Source organism: Centroberyx affinis, unplaced genomic scaffold (genome assembly GCF_046629955.1).
Source record: "Centroberyx affinis isolate AG114_WGS23_722 - 3 ecotype Tasmania unplaced genomic scaffold, CSIRO-AGI_Caff_v1 ptg006505l_1, whole genome shotgun sequence".
NCBI classification, from domain to species: domain Eukaryota; kingdom Metazoa; phylum Chordata; class Actinopteri; order Beryciformes; family Berycidae; genus Centroberyx; species Centroberyx affinis.
Genome location: NW_027283293.1, coordinates 13,357 through 34,286, shown reverse-complemented (window position 1 = coordinate 34,286; position 20,930 = coordinate 13,357). Strand labels below are relative to the sequence as shown.

The window sequence follows — 20,930 nt, the reverse complement described above, 5'->3', positions numbered from 1 at the left end:
TTACTCATTACTTTTCTTAAAAGGGATATGCCACCTACAAAGACTATATCAGGGTGTTTTCACACTTGGTCCGTTTAAGCCGTTCCAGTGGACTCAGTCCAATGACTCAGCAATTTTTTGTACATAATGTGAACATGCCAAATGAACTCAGACCCCTCTAAAACAAACCACCACTCCAGGAGGTGGTCTGAGTTTGAGTCTGGGTTTGTAGTTTGTTTGTGGTGACTTGACTTGACTTTAATAATTCATGCTTGCAGTAAGGTGGACTGAAAACAGCGCAGAATTTTACATAAAAAAACACTAAAATCGTAAATCATGAACATAAAGAGAGCACATTTGTACATGTGAAACAAGACAAAGTACAAAAATATAAAGATTAAAAAGAACTTAAAAGATCAAGATTTTTGGTCCGTTTTGTGGTCCAATTGATTTCAATTCAAAAGAGAGCCGAGTCCTCTTGTAAGTCCACTTACATAGTGAACACAAGGAGGACTGAGCTCATATGCAGCTGGTCCACTTTTCAGTTAACTTAAAAAGGACCAAGTTTGGTTCCTTTAAAAAGAACTATATGTAAAAACACCCTTAGATTTTTCTCCTTCTGTGTGGTGCTGCTTTTATCATATCCTTTGTATTTATTTTTTTTTTTGGTCTATTTACCATAAACCTTATCGATACAGAATCACAGCCTGGCCCTAACCCCTCACCACCTCGCCCACCCTGGACCAGTACTAACCTGCTAAGCTGAATATGTGTGTGTATGATGTAGGGCGCTGTCCCTTTTCACAAGGTTGGGTGGGAGATTTGTTGCATGTGTTGTCTTTATGTCCATAGTGCAGCCGCCACAATGTCCAGGACAAATTTCCCTATGGGACAAAAAAGTTCTTCTTATCTTAAACGGGATTATTATTATGGGGAGTTGTCAGTTTATGCAATCATGTGAACGGCTCAAACAGACTGTTGCCTGTCACAGTATTGGCAATAGTGGCATTATTGTGTGCATGTAAATGTAGGCAATACTAACTGAATGTAACCTTTTTAAGTAAAACAAACTACAGGCAACCGACAAAATAATGGAAGCACGTTTACTGTACTGTACTACAAAGTTAGTTGTAACTGCACATGTGGTTATTGTGTGAATCAAATGAGCCTCATGCAGCAAAATTCTCTTAAATTAAGTATATTTTCTCTTAATTTTCTGTGAAGAGAAAAAATAAGAGAAGTCAGCTCCAGATGCACCAAATGTTCTTGACCATCCAAATCTGCTCTTACCCAGGTGTGCTGAATGATGGATCCCACTTGATCATAAATTGGAGGCGCGTGGCCGATTGTTTGTTATTAGCATAGGTAACGCCCCCTAAGCACCATATAAGGGCAGGTGTTGTGCCGTGTGCAAATACTCTGGCATATGGCCAAGAATTGGAGAGGCGCTCTTGGCAATCTGAACCGGCTCAGCAGCCGTTCATCCGTCTCATCAAATAGATCTGTGCGATCTCTAAAAAGCCGTTCTCTGTAAGGCCTGGATGGCCAAAGCATCTAAGAGCAGTATGTAAGCCATTCAGAAGCTGAACGCATGCAATATCATCCAAAGGTTTTTATAGTCTTAATTGGGATCAATGGACCAGTAGTATTTCTTTAGCCCACAAATTTAATAATCCAATCATTATAAATTAATCTAAAACATATAATAATCTCAATTTGATTAAATGATATTCATGCGTTTTTTTATGTTTCCTTGCGTTGGACAAACGATTTGTGGACTGTGAAAACGAGATGTTTTTTTTTCTTATCTTGGTAAGAGTGCTCTCGACCACTCGTAAAATGTTCTCTTACCTAAGAGAAGAGCAAAAATAAGAAAACATTGGTGAATCCCAGAAATCAATGGGTACTAACAAAATAAGAACAAATCGTGGATACGAACAAAAATAAGAGAAAATTTGTTCGTATATCGCTTCCTGCATGAGGCCCAGTGTCTTCCAAGTTCCATCATAAAACTGCATCATGACTCGTGGAAAACATGGTGACAGGGATTTCAATATCTCCAGGAACATGAAGTTAAAACGGAATTGTCAGTGTACCATGGCGGGGATCACACCGCTTTTAAAGGGAGTGAGAGGAGCTGAAATGATTGACGCCAACCCCTACCACACCTACTGATAATTTATTCCTCCCAATTGAGCCCCTTTTACAACTGTGCCGCAGGTGCGCCAGTGCCTCTAGTCACAAAATGACCAAAAATTGGTTGGTCACGCCCAAGTGAGCTTGCACCGTGAACTTGATTCACAAAAATAGCCCAAAATAAAACAAAAAAAAACACCACAGCAATGAGTGGTGAGCACCAACGATGGAGACAAAATCAAAACGAGGTACTCACAGATTACCACTGAAACTTGTCTGGTTCAAAATGAGTTTAAAGAGGCTTTGGGCCGTTTGGGACTCACAGATACAGATGGTGGAGAGTAGTCTGGTGGCCATGTACGGAGGCAGGCAGTTCTGGAAGGCTGGCTGCAGGACGTAGTTGGAGAAGGTGAGGGCAATGACCGCCAGCGTGGTCGGGTACATGATGAGGACAGCGCTCCATAACAGCAGGAAGCTACAGGGCGATCGGAGACAAGACATAAAGGTTTTGATATGTGACAGTATAACAGGCCTTTACACACAAATTATTACCGCTTTAATTATAGAGGTTTATTTGGGAGCGTATCTATGTTCCCAGGGTCCTATATTCCCAGGGTCCTATGTTCTCAGGGTCCTATGTTCCCCAGATTTATATGGCACATAATGGGAACATGACAAAGGGTCCTATGTTCCCAGGGTCCTATGTTTAAACCTAACCCTAACCCTAAACCCTAACCCTAACTAACCATATTAAGCAAATACAGAGCTGGGGAACATCTTTTTCAGGTTCCCATTATGTGCTATATAAAGCTGGGGAACATAGGACCCATAGGACCTTGGGAACATAGGACCCTGGAAACATAGGACCTTGGGAACATAGGACCCTGGGATAGCACATATGTAGAACTGGGGAACATAGGACCCTGGGAACCTAGGACCCTTTGTCCCTTAGCTGCCTTCACTAAACCTAACATTGGCAATCCTGGATAACCGGTCTCACATAGCTGGTTATCAACTGACTTTGTCAACCCAGGATTTACCTATCCAGCTTTGAGCGTGTTCACATGAAAGAGGCAGATTTAATATGAGGTAAGATTAAATTGATCTCTGGGGGGGAATTAGGTCATTGCATTGGCAAAAGTAATATGATTCAGCAGGGAAAAGAAAATATCATATAAGCACACAAGAATATAAAAAGTGAAAAATAAAAAATGATAGAAAATAATACAATTATCAAACAATAAAAACAATAAACTATAAATAATAGTTGGGGTTATGTAAACATGCTGCCGACAATTTAAACACATTAAGTATATTGTAAAAGTGCGTATGGGAAAAAGAAATGGATAACATTTGTGTCTTTCTCTAAAGAACAAACTTATAATGAATAAATATGAGCAATACAAAAGAAACATTACAAAAACATTATAACAGTGAAAAGTGACAGTGTTGCTGCTGCCAAGGCTAGGGAGGATTGCTGGAGAAAAATAGCTAATAATGTAAATGCATAAATTCCCATCATTAAAACAGTTCTGTTCATTCTTCTCACTTCTCACATATTGTGTCTTCACATTGAGGCTGTGAAAAGATTTCATAATCACAATGTCCGCCTCATGTTCCCCAGGAGTGTGATGATGGAATATGAGTTCAGTCTACTGCATTAATCACTGACGGGAATCCTATGAAAGAATTTCAGCGTACTTGATATGCATCAGTAGGCCTAAATTTCATTCACTACTGACATGGTCAATGAATGTAAGCTACCTGCTGCTTGTTAGATGCCCTCTTTTATAGCCAGAGTGGGCCAACGGCCTTGAATTGCTACAAAATTTTATTATATCTGATGTTGCCTAATAAATATTGTATGTCTGATATAATAAATCATCACGGAAGGAAAGTGGTTCTACCAGTCTCTAAACACAGTCGATCCTGCTATCAGCCCTTCTTATTATCTGTTAATTCAATAGCTTCCCCCTATTCAGTTCTTTTTATTACTTGTCACTTTCAAATATTTCTGTTCATATCGGCATCCTGTAGGAATGGTGACTCAGTTCAGCCTAAGTTACCATGGTGATGCAACCTAGTTACGAAAAGCCAGGGTTAAGCCCAAAGTTAGCTTGCTAACTCACTAAGCTTTCTTCGTGAGACAGGCCCCCCTTTGGCCTATAAATAATATTAGTCTTGGGGGAGGGGGGGGGGATCTTGAAGTTGTTCATGACATCCACATTGCCCCCCCAACAAACTCTCTCGCATACACACTGAGACACACAGACATGCACGCCTCCCGTTGAATGTCTCTCCACAGTTCAAGCCGCCCATGGCCATGTCACGTTTAAGTCAATCTCTGAACCCATCGTCTATCGGTCTGACGGCGATTAAACTCTGGGGGCGACGGACAATATTTCGGGGTTTCCGGTGTAGCCAGCGGACATCCGGGCAAAGACTTCCTCTTCTATGCGCCGATCACTGTTTACAGTCCGATTAGCAACTTGAGACGCGAGAATGGAGTCGGAGTTGAGAGACGACGTCTCATATGCAGATATCTGTTTATAGAGATTAGCCGAAATGTCGTCCGGACCTAAAACGCCTACAAAAAGTATCGATGTTTGTGTTTTGTGTGGAGAAACGTTCGACTCTCGCGTCTCAAGTTGCTAATCGGACTGTAAACAATGACCGAGGCACGGAAGAGGAAGTCTTGGCCCGGATGTCCGCTGGCTACACCGGAAACCCTGAAATACTGGCCGTTGCCCCCAGAGTCTAATCGTCGTCAGACCGATAGACGATGGGTTCCGAGATTGCGTTCAAGACGTGGACGTAATGTCCACCAACAGCGTTTACAGCACAGATGGAGCAGAGCTGCAACAGCCAGACTTTAGTTTTTATCCATGTTTTTCTTCAGTGTTTTTTGTCAGGAATCACTCATGTCATGACTTAACCATTTATTACAAATAGAGATGGCAATACAGTTTGACTTGGCAGTGTGGTTGTACTCTTGAAGATGTTCCCTGCTGCAGTAATACAAAATAACAGCATAATAATACATAGCACATGATAGATAAATTGCGGGGAGCATTGCAAATAATCCCCCATGGGGATTAATTTGGAAATAAACACCCTCCAGGGTGCATGCAGTCAAAGCAGAGCCACAGCAGGTGGAGGCTGGGGTGGAAGAGGTTCTTGCAAATAACAGCAGTAGTAACAGCGGCAAAGCACAGATCAGTGCACAGCGTGATGGAGGCCTTTAAATAGACCGCCAAATCAGTGCAGTGAGATGCGATAGGTGTGGCAGCAGTCAGCTGACACAGCAAAGCATGACTTAGTGTCCTGCCTATGTCATTTATGGGTGAGACATGCATCAACCGGACTATAAGTTTCTTTTAAATATTTGAATTGGTCTCCCCTGTGACATTTTATTCATTTCAGTGAGTGGCTTCAATCAGGCACAATAAAAAGGGAAAGTGAAATTTTGCTGCAGTAAATAAATAGCTCTATATCTTTATTGTGAAGTCAAAATAGTGTATTTCCATGCGTACGGACGCAGGCGGGTATGGAAAAAATGGACCAGAAGTGGAAAAAGAGTGGATCGGCCCAAAATGCCACACGGCAACACAATGTTTCCGTGTCGGCTCCAACATACGCAAGTCTAAAAACCAAATCACAAAACGTATCTGGAAGCAAGTTTCAGCAAGTTTTGGGAGCAAGATGCGTGATTTGAGAGTGACATTGTGCTGATTATGCTTTAAAGCTGGAATCCGGAACTTTTTTCCAGCAATAAATACGTGTTTTATCCAGCTGGACCATGGAGTCAGGTTACACAATACCAGTTGGCAGTATTACCATGGTTGGAGACGCTCTCCATAGACCGCTATTGAAATTCTTGACCAGGTAGGACAAAGTCTGCTAACTGTCCAATTAACATGTGCTGCTAGCTAGTTAGCATACTACCAAGCTTATATTGAAAATAATGTTTTGGTCAACCTGCTGCTCACAGTATGCTGTTACTGTCAAGTCACGATATTTATGGTGCATTCCATTTGAACTGGATTTCCGAGTTCCCAGTCGGAAATTTCGACTGGAACACCCCCTGAAGTCGGATTTCCGACTCGGAAAGTCAGAAGAACCTCACCAACCCCGACCTCAAAATCCAAGATGGCTGCTCCGCGTCTCAAGCTGTAGTAATATACTGTTTATTAGCACTCTGTCTTATTTATGTCTCATTAAATCAGTCGTACACACAGTACTGTCCAACTTCTATCTGTGGACATGTTGCTATGGTGTTTGTATGTGCAAAATACCACGTAATGCGTTGTTATCAACTGGTATTGCTAACAATGGCTAACCTGGCTAGAACAAACCCCACTTCCACCACCCCGTGAAATAAAAAAAACAAATTGGTTTTCCGACTTGTTGTACTGGAACGCGCTCAACTCGGGTGTGACGTCATTCCCAGCTCCAACTTCCGACTTCCGAGGTAAATGGAACGCGGCATTAGACCATCATAAGCGATATTATTGTCTACTTTCATTACAAATGTTACAATCATTGAAAGTCATTACCTGGTCCTGGATGCCATTTTTACTGTTTACTGAGAGCTGACGGCGCACCAGCGACACTGGCTGCTACTTCATTGATAATCTAAGACTTCCGTGGTTGTTTGATTGGGAACATCATTACCTCCGCCAAGGAAGTCATGTTTTCGGTGCCGTTTGTTTGTTTGTCTGTTTGTTTGACTGTCAGCAGGATTACAGAAAAACTACTGGCCTGATTTTCATGAAACTTTGTGGAAGGGTGTAGCACGGGCCAAGGAAGAACCCATTAAATTTTGGAGCAGATCCGGATCCGACTCACAAACAAGCAATAATAGCACGAACCTTGCTCTCCGAGTGCGCTTCTAGTTTCAAATACTTTTCACCGCCAGAAGGGGACAGGAGACATGACAAGGCAAGAAAATCCTGGATTTCAGCTTTTCTCGCCACAACACACTTACAATGAGCTGAAAACAGCCGCTCACTTGTAGCCGAAAAAGCTCCAGTCAATACCGTCAATACTAGCCAAGTAGCCGGAGCTACAGCCAGGAGTTTTTGGCCCAGTTTTTGGCTTCTCTGCCTGTGGCGGCTCTGGCTGAGGCGAAAGTTAAATTAACTAGATGGATGTTAAGACAAGGATATCAACTGTGTTCAAACCAGGACTGCTCGCTTTCTTTTGCTTCTTTTGACGTGAAAGGCGCTTATTAGCCCCTTGGGTTCTTGATGCCTCCTGCACAAATGTTTCTCTTCTTTCTGTTTTTTTTTTCCCCATTTGTGCAAATGAATGAACGAAACTAGACAAAAGTTAAACGAGTGATTCCACAGCATAGAGTAGGGCCTCTTTGACCCTCTCAGACTAACAGTGCTGTTCTAGGGTCAGTTTGCATGTCACATGACCACATGAACTTCACAAGACATTCAGAGCTGATTGGTTCCAGATGAAGAGTCCTACTAAACTAAACCATTCTTCCTGCATACAGATCCTGGACTGCTGTAACAAGGTCCACACCGTCAATTATAAGGGAAATAATTACCTCCGCCAAGGAGGTTATGTTTTCAGTGCCGTTTGTTTGTTTGTCTGTCTGTTTGTTTGGCTGTTAGCAGGATTACGGAAAAACTACTGGCCCGATTTTCATGAAACTTCGTGGAAGGGTGTAGCATGGGCCAAGGAAAAACCCATTAAACTTGGAGTAAATCTGGATCCGACTCAGGAGGTGAAAACCTGAACGCTCAATATCGACAAACTACTCTGAACGCAGAGCTTAGGACATATGTGTCTTGTGTTTTGTCTTATGTTTCTTAGTAGATGTATTATTTTTTTCATATATTTTAATGTTCTTGGTTTAATGCCTTCTTGGGAAACACTTTGTAAACTGTACTTTTAGATAACGGCTATAAAAACAAACTTCACTATCATTACCTCTGCCAAGGAAGTCATGCTTTCACCCCTGTTAGTTTGTCTGTCTGTATGTAAGCAGGAAAGCTCGAAGACTTATCAACAGATTTACATGAAATTATGGGGACAGATAGGCCATGGGCCAGTAAACAATTGATTAGATTTTAGTGGTGATCCCGATATGGAATTTTTTTAGCCATAACTATGAAGCAAACAGAGATAGAGACTTGAATTGAAATCCTAAGGGTATGTTTGCAGGGTCAAGAAATCAATTGAACTTATAATTTACGTGATAGGAATGATGACTTTGGGTGTAACAGCAAGTTGGAGAATTGTTCATAGTTGGCGGAGGTTTACTCTCTCCCGGTGCCTTCTAGTTGTTATTGAGTATGGACCCTGAATACTTTCCAAATTACTGTCTAGCCGGGCAATCAGCCAGTGAAACATAATGGACCATAACAGCAGATTGTGCACACCCAACATGGGTAACAGGCATTCCGACAATTGCCAGTGTGTGTCGTGTTAAAGTGACCTGGAGCAAGGCATTGTTGTGTGTTTTATTTAAATGAGTTCATATTGACATGCCAACAACTGTAGTTGTAATTTGTTAAAAGAATATATTGGCAAATTTGGTAAATTCATCATTGATGGAGATGATATAATAATATGGTTTTAATTGTAGGGTAAATGTTATCAACCTTGACATTGTGCCAGCCAAGGAGGGCCAACCAATTATAAATGCAACTATATTACTTATCTATTAAAATATAAATAATTCACACATTTAGTAAAACCTATTCTCACATTTGTTACATTTTGGGAAAAATGTGACGTTTATCAAATGTGAATAAAGACAGTGAATTTGGTGACCACCTGATGTGGATGGTAGGCTACATATCTAATTTAACATCCTTATTGGACCATTTCAGCATGTCTGGATTCCATTACGGTGGTTAGTGAGGGACAATATAGACAAAGGGGACTGGATCCTGAATTCATCATCTCTCCATGATGTAGTCTAGCCATCTGACTCATTTGACCTAAATCTGGATTAATTCGATTAGTTATATTATGATTTAAAGTGAGGTTTTGTTTTAACAATTAGGGTTAGTTAAGGTTATGGTTAAGGCAAGATTTAGGTTTTTGACCTTGGTTGTATTGTCGGGTTTTTTCGCCACACCTGCAATTTCCTTTCTTTTTTTTAATCGCGGCTTTACTGTACCTTGTGCAACACAAACTCATTTTAAGTTTGATATCTTTGGGACTATTGCAGGCAAAGTGGAATCACACTCTTAAAAAGAAGAGATTAAATCCAAAAGAACATATCCACCATATGAAAAATGTGTCATCTACTCATAATTGAAGTTCTTACCTGACGTGGGACCTGTGCCTACAAAACAGTAACATGTGAGAGGGTGTGATCTATTTTATTTTTTAAGTACTGATTAATAAACATCAAGGAATTTTTTTTTCCAGTATGCATATATAGCATTTTGGAATGGAACCTTTCATACGTCAAAAACAACATATCGTAGCTGTCGGGCGGGAAAACCTTGTATCCAATCGGTTTTGAAAGGGTTTCATAAGTCCACAAGGTCCCACAGAGGACCATGTAAATTACTAAAATTGGAGTTACAAGGTTTTCACATCACAACAGTGACATGTTGTATCAATATGTGTTGTTATGAATATATATTGTGTTAAAAAGTAACAGAAACCCGCATCATCCAAAACCGTACACACAGAAGTGTTGAAATATGACAAAAACGACTAGCAGAGCTGCAGGCAGTCGGCCGGTACTTACCCCACCAGCCCTCCGAAGATTTCCGTCACGTAGGAGTAGTCACCTCCAGACTTGGGGATGGTGACGCCCAGTTCGGCGTAGCACATGGACCCGAGGGCGCAGATCCCCCCTCCCAGCACCCAGACGATGAGCGACAGCCCCACCGAGCCTGCATGCTCCAGCACCCCTTTGGGAGAGATGAATATCCCAGAGCCAATGATGTTCCCTGGGGAAAGTAGGGAGGGGGGGTTGTAAAGGTTAGGCTTGGTTTATATACATCAACATATAGCTGATAAAACATGTGCCGAAAATGCTGAACAATTCTCCAACTGTGTGTTACACCCAAAGATATCATTCTAATCACTTACGTTTGAAGTTGAAGCGATTTCGTGATCCTGCAAACACATACCCTTAGGATTTGGAATCACGTCTCTATCTCCGTTAGCTTCATGGCTACGGCTAAAAATCAATCATCTAATGGTGGAAATCCCAGATCCGGATCACCACCAAAATCGAATCAATTGTTCCTTGGCCCAAGGCCTATCTGTCCATCAAATTTCAGCCAAATCCACTGACACGTTTTTTAAATATCCTGCTGACAGACGGACAAACAAACTAATAGGGTGAAAACACAACCTCCTTGGCAGCGGTAATAAGACAAGAAACACACACTCCAAGAAGCTTCTGAAGACATCCCAGCCCTTAAAATAAAACCACTAGGGAATCACTTCAACTCAGTTTTGTTTCATCTACTGACTTGTGCCCGATGTCCAAAAACCACCTTATCATTACCATCAAGTCTCTCCTGGCTTACTAGCTGCTTTTGGTCTTCAACCTACAATTACATGTTACATTTTAGGCATCTAGCTGACAGTCTTAACCAGACTGACGTAGTGCAACAGTAGAATGGAGTCATTCCTATGTTCCCAGGGTCCTATGTTCCCAGGGTCTTATGTTCCCAGGGTCCTATGTTCCCAGGGTCTTATGTTCCCAGGGTCCTATGTTCCCATGGTCCTATGTTCCCCAGTTCTGTGGTTAGGGTTAGGGTTATGTTGGTTGTTTGTAGATGTTTACCCAGAGCTCTGACCACAGCTGTTTCAAAGAACAGAGGGGCTTTTTATCAGAGCTATCCAGGTCAGGCACAGGCCATCCACCGTAATTTGATTGCACCTCGCTCCTCCTGACTTTGAAGTAGAAAGTAGTATTACCCCAATATGGGGTGAGGAGAACTTAACGGGAAGAATCCCCTGGACTGGGAATACAACTTGTGTGTGTGTTTTTTTTTTTTATATTATTTTTCAAATTTGGAGCTAAATAGAGCTTTTAAGGGGAGAATAAGTGTCAAAAAAAGCATCAAAAAATAAAAACTTTTTAATACATTTTTTTGTTAATTAAAAACAAAAAAACAAACTGAATTAACAAATTTTTCAACCATGCACTCACAATCTTTATTTCTTCGTTCAAAGTTTTTATTTTTTCGTTAGGATTAGGTTTAGGTTAGATTTTCAGTGGAGGGGAGGAGGAGCGTGACTTGCAAGACGTTTTTCATGTTTGTTTGTTTGGTCAGTTCAATTTTTGTTTTCAATGCCAATACCTGTTTTTCAGTGCCATTTGTTCTTTCAATTCCAAATACAACGCCAACTTTCTTTTTCAGTGCCAAATACTAAAGTCACTGTTGTGGCTCCATAATACTGGGTCCTTGTAGCAGCAAATAGTAATAGGATACAGCAGAGAAAAAAAGGAAATATAACCACAAAAATCAAATATAAAATAAGCAATAAAAACAATAATAATAGAGTATACACAATTGTGGGGTTATATAAACATATTGAGCTGAAGAATGGGAAAGTATGGATTACTAATATATTACTAATAATCAAATTTTGATTTCACTTAGCCAATCCCAAATCAAGTCGCCAATTAAGATCATTTCAGACTTTTTAAAATTTGTGTTCACCTCAGTTAGACTTGTGAGAGCATCATCAGTGGCAGAAGGAGGCATAGCAGCCAGTAACTGTGACTGGGGTATTTTCACTCTTGATTTGAAGAGCTAGGATTTCAAACAGATGTGGGATGACTGGGAGACACCAGTCAGCAGGAGTTGAGAGTTGTAGTAAACTTTCAGAATTAATCTCAGGATGAGGGTTGACATTTACATTGCCAGAGACTAACAATAGCAATATCAATATTCTTGAAAACAATTTATTGGTATTAGGTGGTTTGCTATTGAGGGAGAATGCAGATTTACAATCCTTAAAAACAAACATATCAAGTATTAATAAAGCATGGATAACAGTATTTTTTAAATCATCAAGTATTCAAATATTGTATAGGTATAGTCTGATGTCAAATTAGAACAGCCTCATTTGTTATGGAATTATTATTCATAATAATCATAATCATAATGTCAAATTCGAACAGCCTCGTTTTTATTTTTATAATAATAATAGTAATAATTTTAAAAATATTTGCTATAGCAAGGTTGGCCTGATTGTAGCTCTATGGAGCATGACCAAATGTGGTCTGTCACACTTTGAGGTCTATCTCAAATATGAATCTGAAGTTCAGTTGCTCTGGTATGAAACATTTAGGAATTATGCCTCACAAAACTCTAGCTAATAGCTGTAATCTAGGAAGTTCATATGCTGTGAGCAGAATTTCACTGATCAATTTTGCCCGAGAAATAGCAACAAACAGGTTTTGCATAAAATTTAAAATGGTCAGAAAATGAAAATCCGTAAGCGCAATGGATTCAACTTGAGCCAAGGAAGCAAAGGGGAAAAAATTATTCTCGACCTTATGGTTCAGGAGTTATTGGCCTCGCTTGTTATAGCATTTCCTTGGAAGTTTTTCCTTGTGGGTGTTTGTGCTATATCATTCTGTTCTATCATTGATTGTTGATCAGTTAGATCTAGCTCATTCTCTGTAAAGTCCTTTGAAATATGATAAAGGGCAATAGAAATAAACATTTAATTTCTCTTACACTTTCCACAGCAAGGCCGGGCAGGGCTTACCAGGGCCAGCTCAACAACTTTATAATATGGGAATAAACCCTGTACTACAGCCATAATACCCCAGAGTGATTATGGGTATGATGGGGATAAAAATAGGCTGTGCTTTGTACTACTCACAGCACTTGAGTAAACATAATCACAGAAAAGAATGTTGCAAGGATGATTGCTAACTAGCTCTCTGGTGACCAGAAGAGTTAGCAAAGCAACCTAATCCATAATTTAACCATGGATCATAGGAACTGTCAGCACGGTTGACATGTGTCTGGGGGGGGAGTCAGGGATAGAGTTCAGGCATTAGGTTAGCAGAGAACGTTTTATTTATTTATATTTCTCTTGCACTTTGCTTGTGTTATATGTATTATATACATTTGTTCAAAGAAAAAGGAAAAAGAGCATATTCCAGTCTAATTGCATGTATGTTTGTATGGATACATGTGCTCATGTATGTGTATATATGTCAACATGCTCAAATAAAAAACATTTAACAGAAATGTGTCTTTGACCAATCAGATTGCTTGTATTATCTGTATTGGAATCAATACATTGGGGGAAAGTCTCAAAAATGCTGTTCTGGGGTAATGTTGTGATACAGTTCAACTGTAATGTCTAAGCCCTGATTAGACCAGCTTGGCCCTACAGTGGAAACACGGCTTACTGAGGTACTCCAAATGGGAATAAACACGGGTGTCCTGGTGGCTCAGTTGGCTAAGGAGCATACCATGAACCCACCATGTCCCAGGTTCAAATCCAGCCTTGGACTCTTTTCACGTCATCCCCCCTCTCTCTGAACTGTGACAAATTCACCAAACAGCAGCTGTCAAAGCAAAACCTCCTGCGTGTTGTCCTCCCTTCTGGAGAAGGTTGGGACAAGAAAGAGTCTCCATCAGAAGAGGGATCGGTCTGTCCACTGTAAACATTTTGGCTGATAAAACCCAGTGAGGCACGCCGCCCCAGCTCCAGCTCTGAACGCTCTCTAATGATACAGAGTGAGAGAGGGGGGGCCAAAGCAGTACATTTACCACTGTCAGATTTGATTTTGGAGGCAGTGGTGACACGCCGAGTGGTTACGTAATGCCTGTGTTGTGTTTGTGCTGTCACAAACTTTGGCATCACAGCTGAATGGGTGAATTGGAGTCCTCCTGACCTCTCGGCCTCTCTGCACTAGCTGGGAAATCTCTCTCAAATCGCCGCTCAGATTAATCACTGACTGATTCAAATCACTGATCAGAGTGGAAATGAGATATGTATAGAGGAGAAGAGAGTAATCTGTGAAACCAAAAACAAACATCATTCTGATTTGTTAAATCTCTGACTACACAAACCGTGTGCCCTGCAGTCAAAGTATGGAGAAGGCTTGGCAAGTATTAAAAAGTAGGGGTGAGCGGGGCAAGTTGTCATGTGGGTAAGTTGTCTCAGTGGCTTTATTTCTAAAACTATATATTTTAGAGCCAAAAGTCCAATTACAAAAATGTTTACTTTCTTAATAACCTATTAGTCCAGGTGATATGTGCTAAATTTGAGGTGAAATGTTCACTTTTTCATAAAAGCATGAAACTTGGTACACTTGTACATTTTGGGGCCCTGAACATTTTCAGAAATGGAGCCATCGCAAAAACACCTCGTGGCGGCCATTTTACTTTCCGCCATAACCGAATGATGTATTTTGCATCATATCTCCTGAACCACACATGATAACACAGAAAAGGTGATGTCTACCCCTATGTTTTCATGGTCAGGGGTTACAATGATACCATATACAACATCATAAACTGAGAGAAACTTGAAAGGGCCAACAGAGTGGATGTTGTATGGGACTGCTATGAAGTTAACAGCTTAAAGTCCCAGACAAGACAGAAGCGGGGAAAGGGGACAAGAACAAGAACAAGAGTGGATGGAAAAAACAAGATACCAACCAACTGGAAAGGCTTCCTGAGAGTGGATGAAAACAAAACAGAGCTCTTTCACTTTCTGGCCAGGAACCTTGTGGAAATGTCGACTACCAAACAAGTTGTGTCCACTTGCGGACCCAATGTTCTATCATCTCACCCACAAGAAACAGATCAGATTGCCCCTTGCACACATGAAGAGGCAGATACAAGGATGCTACTCGATGCGGCGGCTGCTGCAAGAAAAGGATTTAAAAAGATCACCCTGCGCACTGTGGACACAGATGTTGTGGTCATAGCCATTGCGCATGTTTCAGAGCTGGACATTGAGGAGCTGTGGGTGGCATTTGGGACTGGCAAGAACTTCAGATACATACCTGCCCATGAGATTGCCAAGTCTCTGGGTCCTGACAAATCCAAGGCCCTTCCTGTGTTCCATGCCTTCACTGGCTGTGACACAGTATCTGCATTTGCAACCAGGGGCAAGAAGACAGCATGGGATACCTGGAATGCCGATGACATGGCACCAGAGGCCTTCATGGCTCTGTCAAAGGCTCCAAAAAGCATTCCAGACGTGGTCATTTCCACTGTGGAGCACTTCACAATTTTCCTCTACCATCGCACCAGCAGCCAACTCAACATCGATCAAGCTCGTCTTGAGTTGTTCACAAATAAAGGAAGAGGAATGGAGCAAATCCCCCCAACTAAGGATGCACTGGTGCAGCACCTCAAAAGAGCAGTGTACCAAGGAGGACACTGTTGGGGACAAGCACTTCAGGTGGCACCAAATATGCCATCTCCAACAGACTGGGGTTGGATTGACCCAAGCGATTGGAGACCATTGTGGTCTACTCTTCCACAGGCAAGCCAGTCCATCCTTGAACTCTTAAGTTGTGGCTGCAAGAAAGGCTGGCGGGGGCATTGCAAATGCAAAAAAGCCTCCTTAAAGTGCACTGCTCTGTGTCAATGTGGAGGAGACTGTGAAGGAGACAGTGAAGAATAGGTTCAACAACAACAACAAAACAATCAAACAAACGTGTTTCTGAAATACATTTTTTGAAGTAAATCTTTGTGTTTGACAGTCTTTTTAAGCTAAGTTGCTAAGGTCATATTGAATATTGTTCTACTCTTTACAGTCACTGTATTGTCAGGGTAAATGAACAAATGGATTAAGCTTTTAAAACTCTACAGAACATGCATGCAACAGACATGATATTATAAAGTCTAGCCTAGGTTCTCAGATACTGTGATTTCCTTCTCACAACGTCACTGAATTCACCATTAACTATTCACCTGAACAGTTTATGATGTTGTATATGGTATCATTGTAATCCTTGACCATGAAAACATATGGGTAGACATCACCTTTTCTGTGTTATCATGTGTGGTTCCGGAGATATGATGCAAAATACATAATTCGGTTATGGCAGAAAGTAAAATGGCCGCCATGGCTGCCACGAGGCGTTTTTGCGATGACTCCATTTCTGAAAATGTTCAGGGCCCCAAACTGTACACGTGTACCAAGTTTCATGCCTTTATGAAAAAGTGAACATAATTTTCACATATCCCTGGACTATATGGTGAATACAACAGTCTAAGTCAAAACACTGTAACATAACAGTAATGTGTATAGCCTACCGTAAATAATGAAAATCTTTTCTTCTATTTTTTTTTTTATAAAGGAATCAAAATAATTATACATTGTGGCTCATAAAAGCAAGAGAAGACTTTTTTTTAGAAGACCTTAATCTAGATAGAAAATATATGTTGTATCTCAGTAGTAAGGCACTACTGTGAAATACACCAATAAGTAAAAAATATGACAACATGCCCCTCTCTCCCCTATTAATGTTTCTTACATTAACTTGTTCCTTTAGTGTTGATGGGAGTAATAGTCCCTTGGATCTTGACAGCGACAGGGAAATAGAGTTTATAAAGAATTTCCCACCAAAAAATACTTATCTCTGTTAGGAAAATGTGCAAGCAAAAATTGCCAGTGTTAGCTTTAGCATGGAGGCTCGTTATCAATTTCTGACAAAGAACAATACACTTGACCTTGGCTAAAAGATAAGCCACTGAAAATGATAAGATCAGGATTAAAGCGCCATGCTGTTGGCTTCAGGGCTCACCAGGTCTTGCCACAGTAGAAACTGGGGACCTGGGGGACAAGGCTTTTTCCACTGCATTTTTTTGTCTTTTGCTGTGAGTATCTTCAAAAGCAGTGTCAAAAGCAAACTTGACGAGAGTTAAGTTTCCTTTCATGGCTGTATGTATGGATCAAATCATCTTTCATGATCATTATCGTCATCGACATCATGGAATATGCGAGGAGCTGTGAACTGTAGGCACTGCACCCATGTGAATGCTGCTCCATGTTATAATATCCAACCTTTATCTCCCTTCTGTCCAGTATCCATTCACTGTAGCTGTGACCAAGGCTAACGTATGGAAAGCAGGGACTCATCATTTTATGTTGTGGATTGCCCTTCATTTTATGACCTAGAATCTCCCATGCCTAATATTTTGGCCTTAATATTTTTAACTAATATTGTGTCCTCCGCATTTAGTGTTTCTCAATGGTGGATCATTTTTATGTGATGTCTCGTACCTGTCAAATCTCCTGTAATGCTAATGTTGTACAATATATGGCTATTAATGTTTATTCTGTTGTACTGTCTATCCATGTTGTGATGTCGACTGTGTTGTAAATTGTTACGTATTTTTGTGGATCCCAGGAAGACTAGCGGTTGCTGAGGTGGCAGCTAATGTGGATCAGAATAGAATATAGAAATAGAATAGAATAGAATAGAAATGCTGACAGTTGGGGCAGTGATACTGTAGACATTTTCTAATCTTATATATTTAAATATAAAAAATATATTTAAAAAAAGAGTTAAAAAGAGGCAACAGATACATGACAAAAATTGATGCATAAGGGGACCCTACCTCCTATAAGCAACTTTCAGCACCATTTGTTGTTTATATTATGTAATCTTTGACTAAACTGGCAAGTATATAGATTAATATAACAAGATTAATTAGAGGTATGAACAGGCAAATCAGTAAAATATTTTTTTTTAATTTATTTTTACATCATCCATTTGATTTGTTCTCTCAAGCACGAAGAAGTTGGAACGTTTTCATAAGTTGCAATGGGATCCTCTATTGATTTCTGTGACCTCCCCTCCACAAGGAGGTCAGAGGTCAGGGTCAGTTACAGAACAGCACCTGTGGAGCTAGTAGGGATTCAGCGTCTTGCTCAAGACCACTTCAGCCGGGCAGATGCTCGCTGACGTACCGCTTGAACCAACGTGGTCCAGCTGGAGCACGATCTCTAACCACCAGAACACATCAGGCTGCATTATCCTTACAGCCTTACAGTACCATGAGTTCACACACATTTTGCAGCTTGGGTGGCCACAGCTGTAATCAAACCCCTAACCCTGACAATGGCAATGCCTTGCTCAATCCACTGAGCCACAGAGGGAATGGAACCGTTAACCCTGGCAGTGTTAGTGCCATGCTCAACTCACTGATCTTACAGGACCACATGGAGTTTCTGCTTTGTGCGCGCCTTTCTTGTACAGCATGAGAAGATCCAGCCACGTAGGCATGGTCATATCCAGATCATAAGCAGACTGATGCAACAGTTTCCATTCAAAGCCCTGAAACCCTGCAGCCCGGTCTGGATCGGGACATCCGAGGTGGACCGTCCGTGCGTAAAAGCTTTCTTTTACGCACTTTCTGTGCGTAATATTTTGGCAATGTTGTACCAAAGCCAGTTTGTTTGGCTAAACCATGTCACAGTGATTAATCGGATCCAGATCACTGCAGCCTTCCAGTACAGACACATTACAGCAGAGGAAGACCTGATAAAAAAACTTGCTCCTATTGTGTGCCATAATATTGTAACTTGAACAAATCCATATCCCCCCACGTTATAATAGTTTTTTCCTCCAGCCAGCCAGCCGCTCATAATACACAACGAGGAAACACGTTTCCCCGTTAACTTTTCCTTCCAGCTGAAACCATCGCAGCGACACACTCCTCATAAATAATAAAGACAAAAGCTGTCATGTACTCACCGATGATAATAGCGCAGGCGCTTAAAAGTCCAATTTCTTTTTTCAGAGTGACTCTATCAGAGGACTTTTTATCCTTCTTTTCCTCTTTGTCCTCCATATCCTCCGGCTGGGAGCGGTGCCTCCTGTCCGCCTCGGTCCGGTCCATCCGCACACTGAAGGCTGAACCAGGCTCCGCTCTTCCGGGCCGCCTTTATATGCAATACTGATGAACGGAGAAGGAGACGCGCATGCGCAGGAGCCATCGCTTAGCCTGCATATTCATAAACCCCCACCTTACCTGGTCAAGGTGTGTAAGGTTCTGGGATTCTCACCTGAGGGTGGGGAAGGGGAGTGAAGACTGTGCTAAATAGAAAGGAAGGTAAACTATGACCTCCAGTCAGTGATTATCATAAGGTAAACAACCAGTATTGTAAAACAAACATCCACCAGGAACTGCAAACAGTTATGAATGGAAAGAGGAAATTGGAAAAGAAAAAGAGGCAGGAAAGAACAATAGGATGAAGATTATCATTAAAACCTTGAAATATCTTACAAAATATACTGTATGTCTCTAGATCACACAACAAAATGCCATTTTAGACATAAGCATGTCTATTCTGCATCATCCAGGACTCAAATTCACAACCTTTCACACCAATCTGTGAACTGGTTTGCCTGGAGGAGGCTTCACAGGATGCATGGTAACGACATATAAAGTCATATAAAGGCAAAAATTTAATTTAATTTAAATTTAAAAATTCTGATAATATGTATACCTTATCTAGACAACATAGAAATGTCTGTGATTTATTTATTTTTAAGATTGAATGCTCCATGAGCGAAAAACTGATGTTTAAAGATGATCTATTTTCCATTGACTGCAATAGCTTACATGTGGGCAGAATTCAAATTGGTGTCCAAAATGAAATTTTTGAGATTAAGTGCTGAAATTTTAAATAATTAATCTATGATGACAGCAAAATTTTGTAATTTTCTTTCATAAACATTGGAGATTTATTTAGTTGGACCGGCAGCAGAGCTGGCCGGCCCCTAATTGTATTTTTAGAAAAGCATTGATTATACTTTACATATCACTCTTAATATAGACAAACTATGCATATATGATCAGTGAGGTAATGAGTGTTGTGTCAGCTTTGCATCAATGTGTGATGTGTCGTTTCAAGCTCCTTTTTATTTTGAAAGAGGAGCAGAGTGGAAAAGTATTTCTCTATTCAGCAATATGCAGAAGTATAGCTTTGGTATTTTTTCACCATGTGCAGAAATGGAAACAAAACCCGAGCTGTAGCAAACTACAGTACTGCCTTTTGAAAGATGTTTGTCTCTTTGAAAAATGTATAGGCCTTTCTTTAATTGATCATAGCCTATGTGGATTGCCATTCATTTTATGGAACACACACGGCAGCCATCTAGATTGCCATTTTATATGGCAATTCCACTACTAGACAGTACAGTTGAGAGAGACAGGAAAGGGGGAAGAGAGAGGGAGATGACATGTGACAAAAGTCCCAGGCCAAATTCAAACCCAGGATGTTGCGGTTACATTGTATGTGCCTTAGACCAGTGGTTCTCAACGTGGGGTCTGGGGACCACCAGTGGCCCTTGAGGGGGTTCCAACAATTCATCCAAATTGATGAATTGTTAAACTTCACCATCATTTCATTTACAAGAAGTTAACACAACTAGAAAATGTAGAAGAATGACTGTTTTGATCATAGTTTCACTGTTATCTCTGCCTACAATACAGACAGATAGTCATGGAATTCTGGACAAAATCATATCTAACAATAAAAATATTCTCAGATTTGGGTCCGAGAGATAAGATCTCAACAAAGGGGGGTCCGTGGCCTTAATTTGTACTAAATTAGGGGTCCTTGATATGAAAAAGGTTGAGAATCACTGCCTTAGACTACTGAGTCAGGATGCCCATCTCAGAGATTTTGTAGTTTGGATGTTTCCATCAGCCACTATACAATGGCAATGCAATGTCAATACAATGGCAACAAAATAATAACAATGCAATGGCAATGCAACACCAATGCAATGCTAACTCAATGCCAACGCAATGCTAATGCAATGTCAACACAACACCAATTCAGTCAGCAAAGTGGCAATGCAGTGTCAATGC

General features: G+C 40.8%; 1 protein-coding gene across 1 annotated transcript; it reads right to left on the bottom strand.

Moving 5' to 3' along the window:
• Positions 1–2,438: 2,438 nt before the first annotated feature.
• Positions 2,439–18,950, bottom strand: LOC139638681 (asc-type amino acid transporter 1-like; the record flags this gene model as incomplete). The annotated part of the gene is made up of 3 exons (XM_071512747.1): positions 18,806–18,950; positions 9,842–10,046; positions 2,439–2,590 (listed from the first exon to the last, which is right to left on the bottom strand). Coding segments are annotated over exons 1-3 (502 nt in total), but the record flags the coding sequence as incomplete, so codon positions are not given.
• Between the last annotated feature and the right edge of the window lie 1,980 nt (positions 18,951–20,930).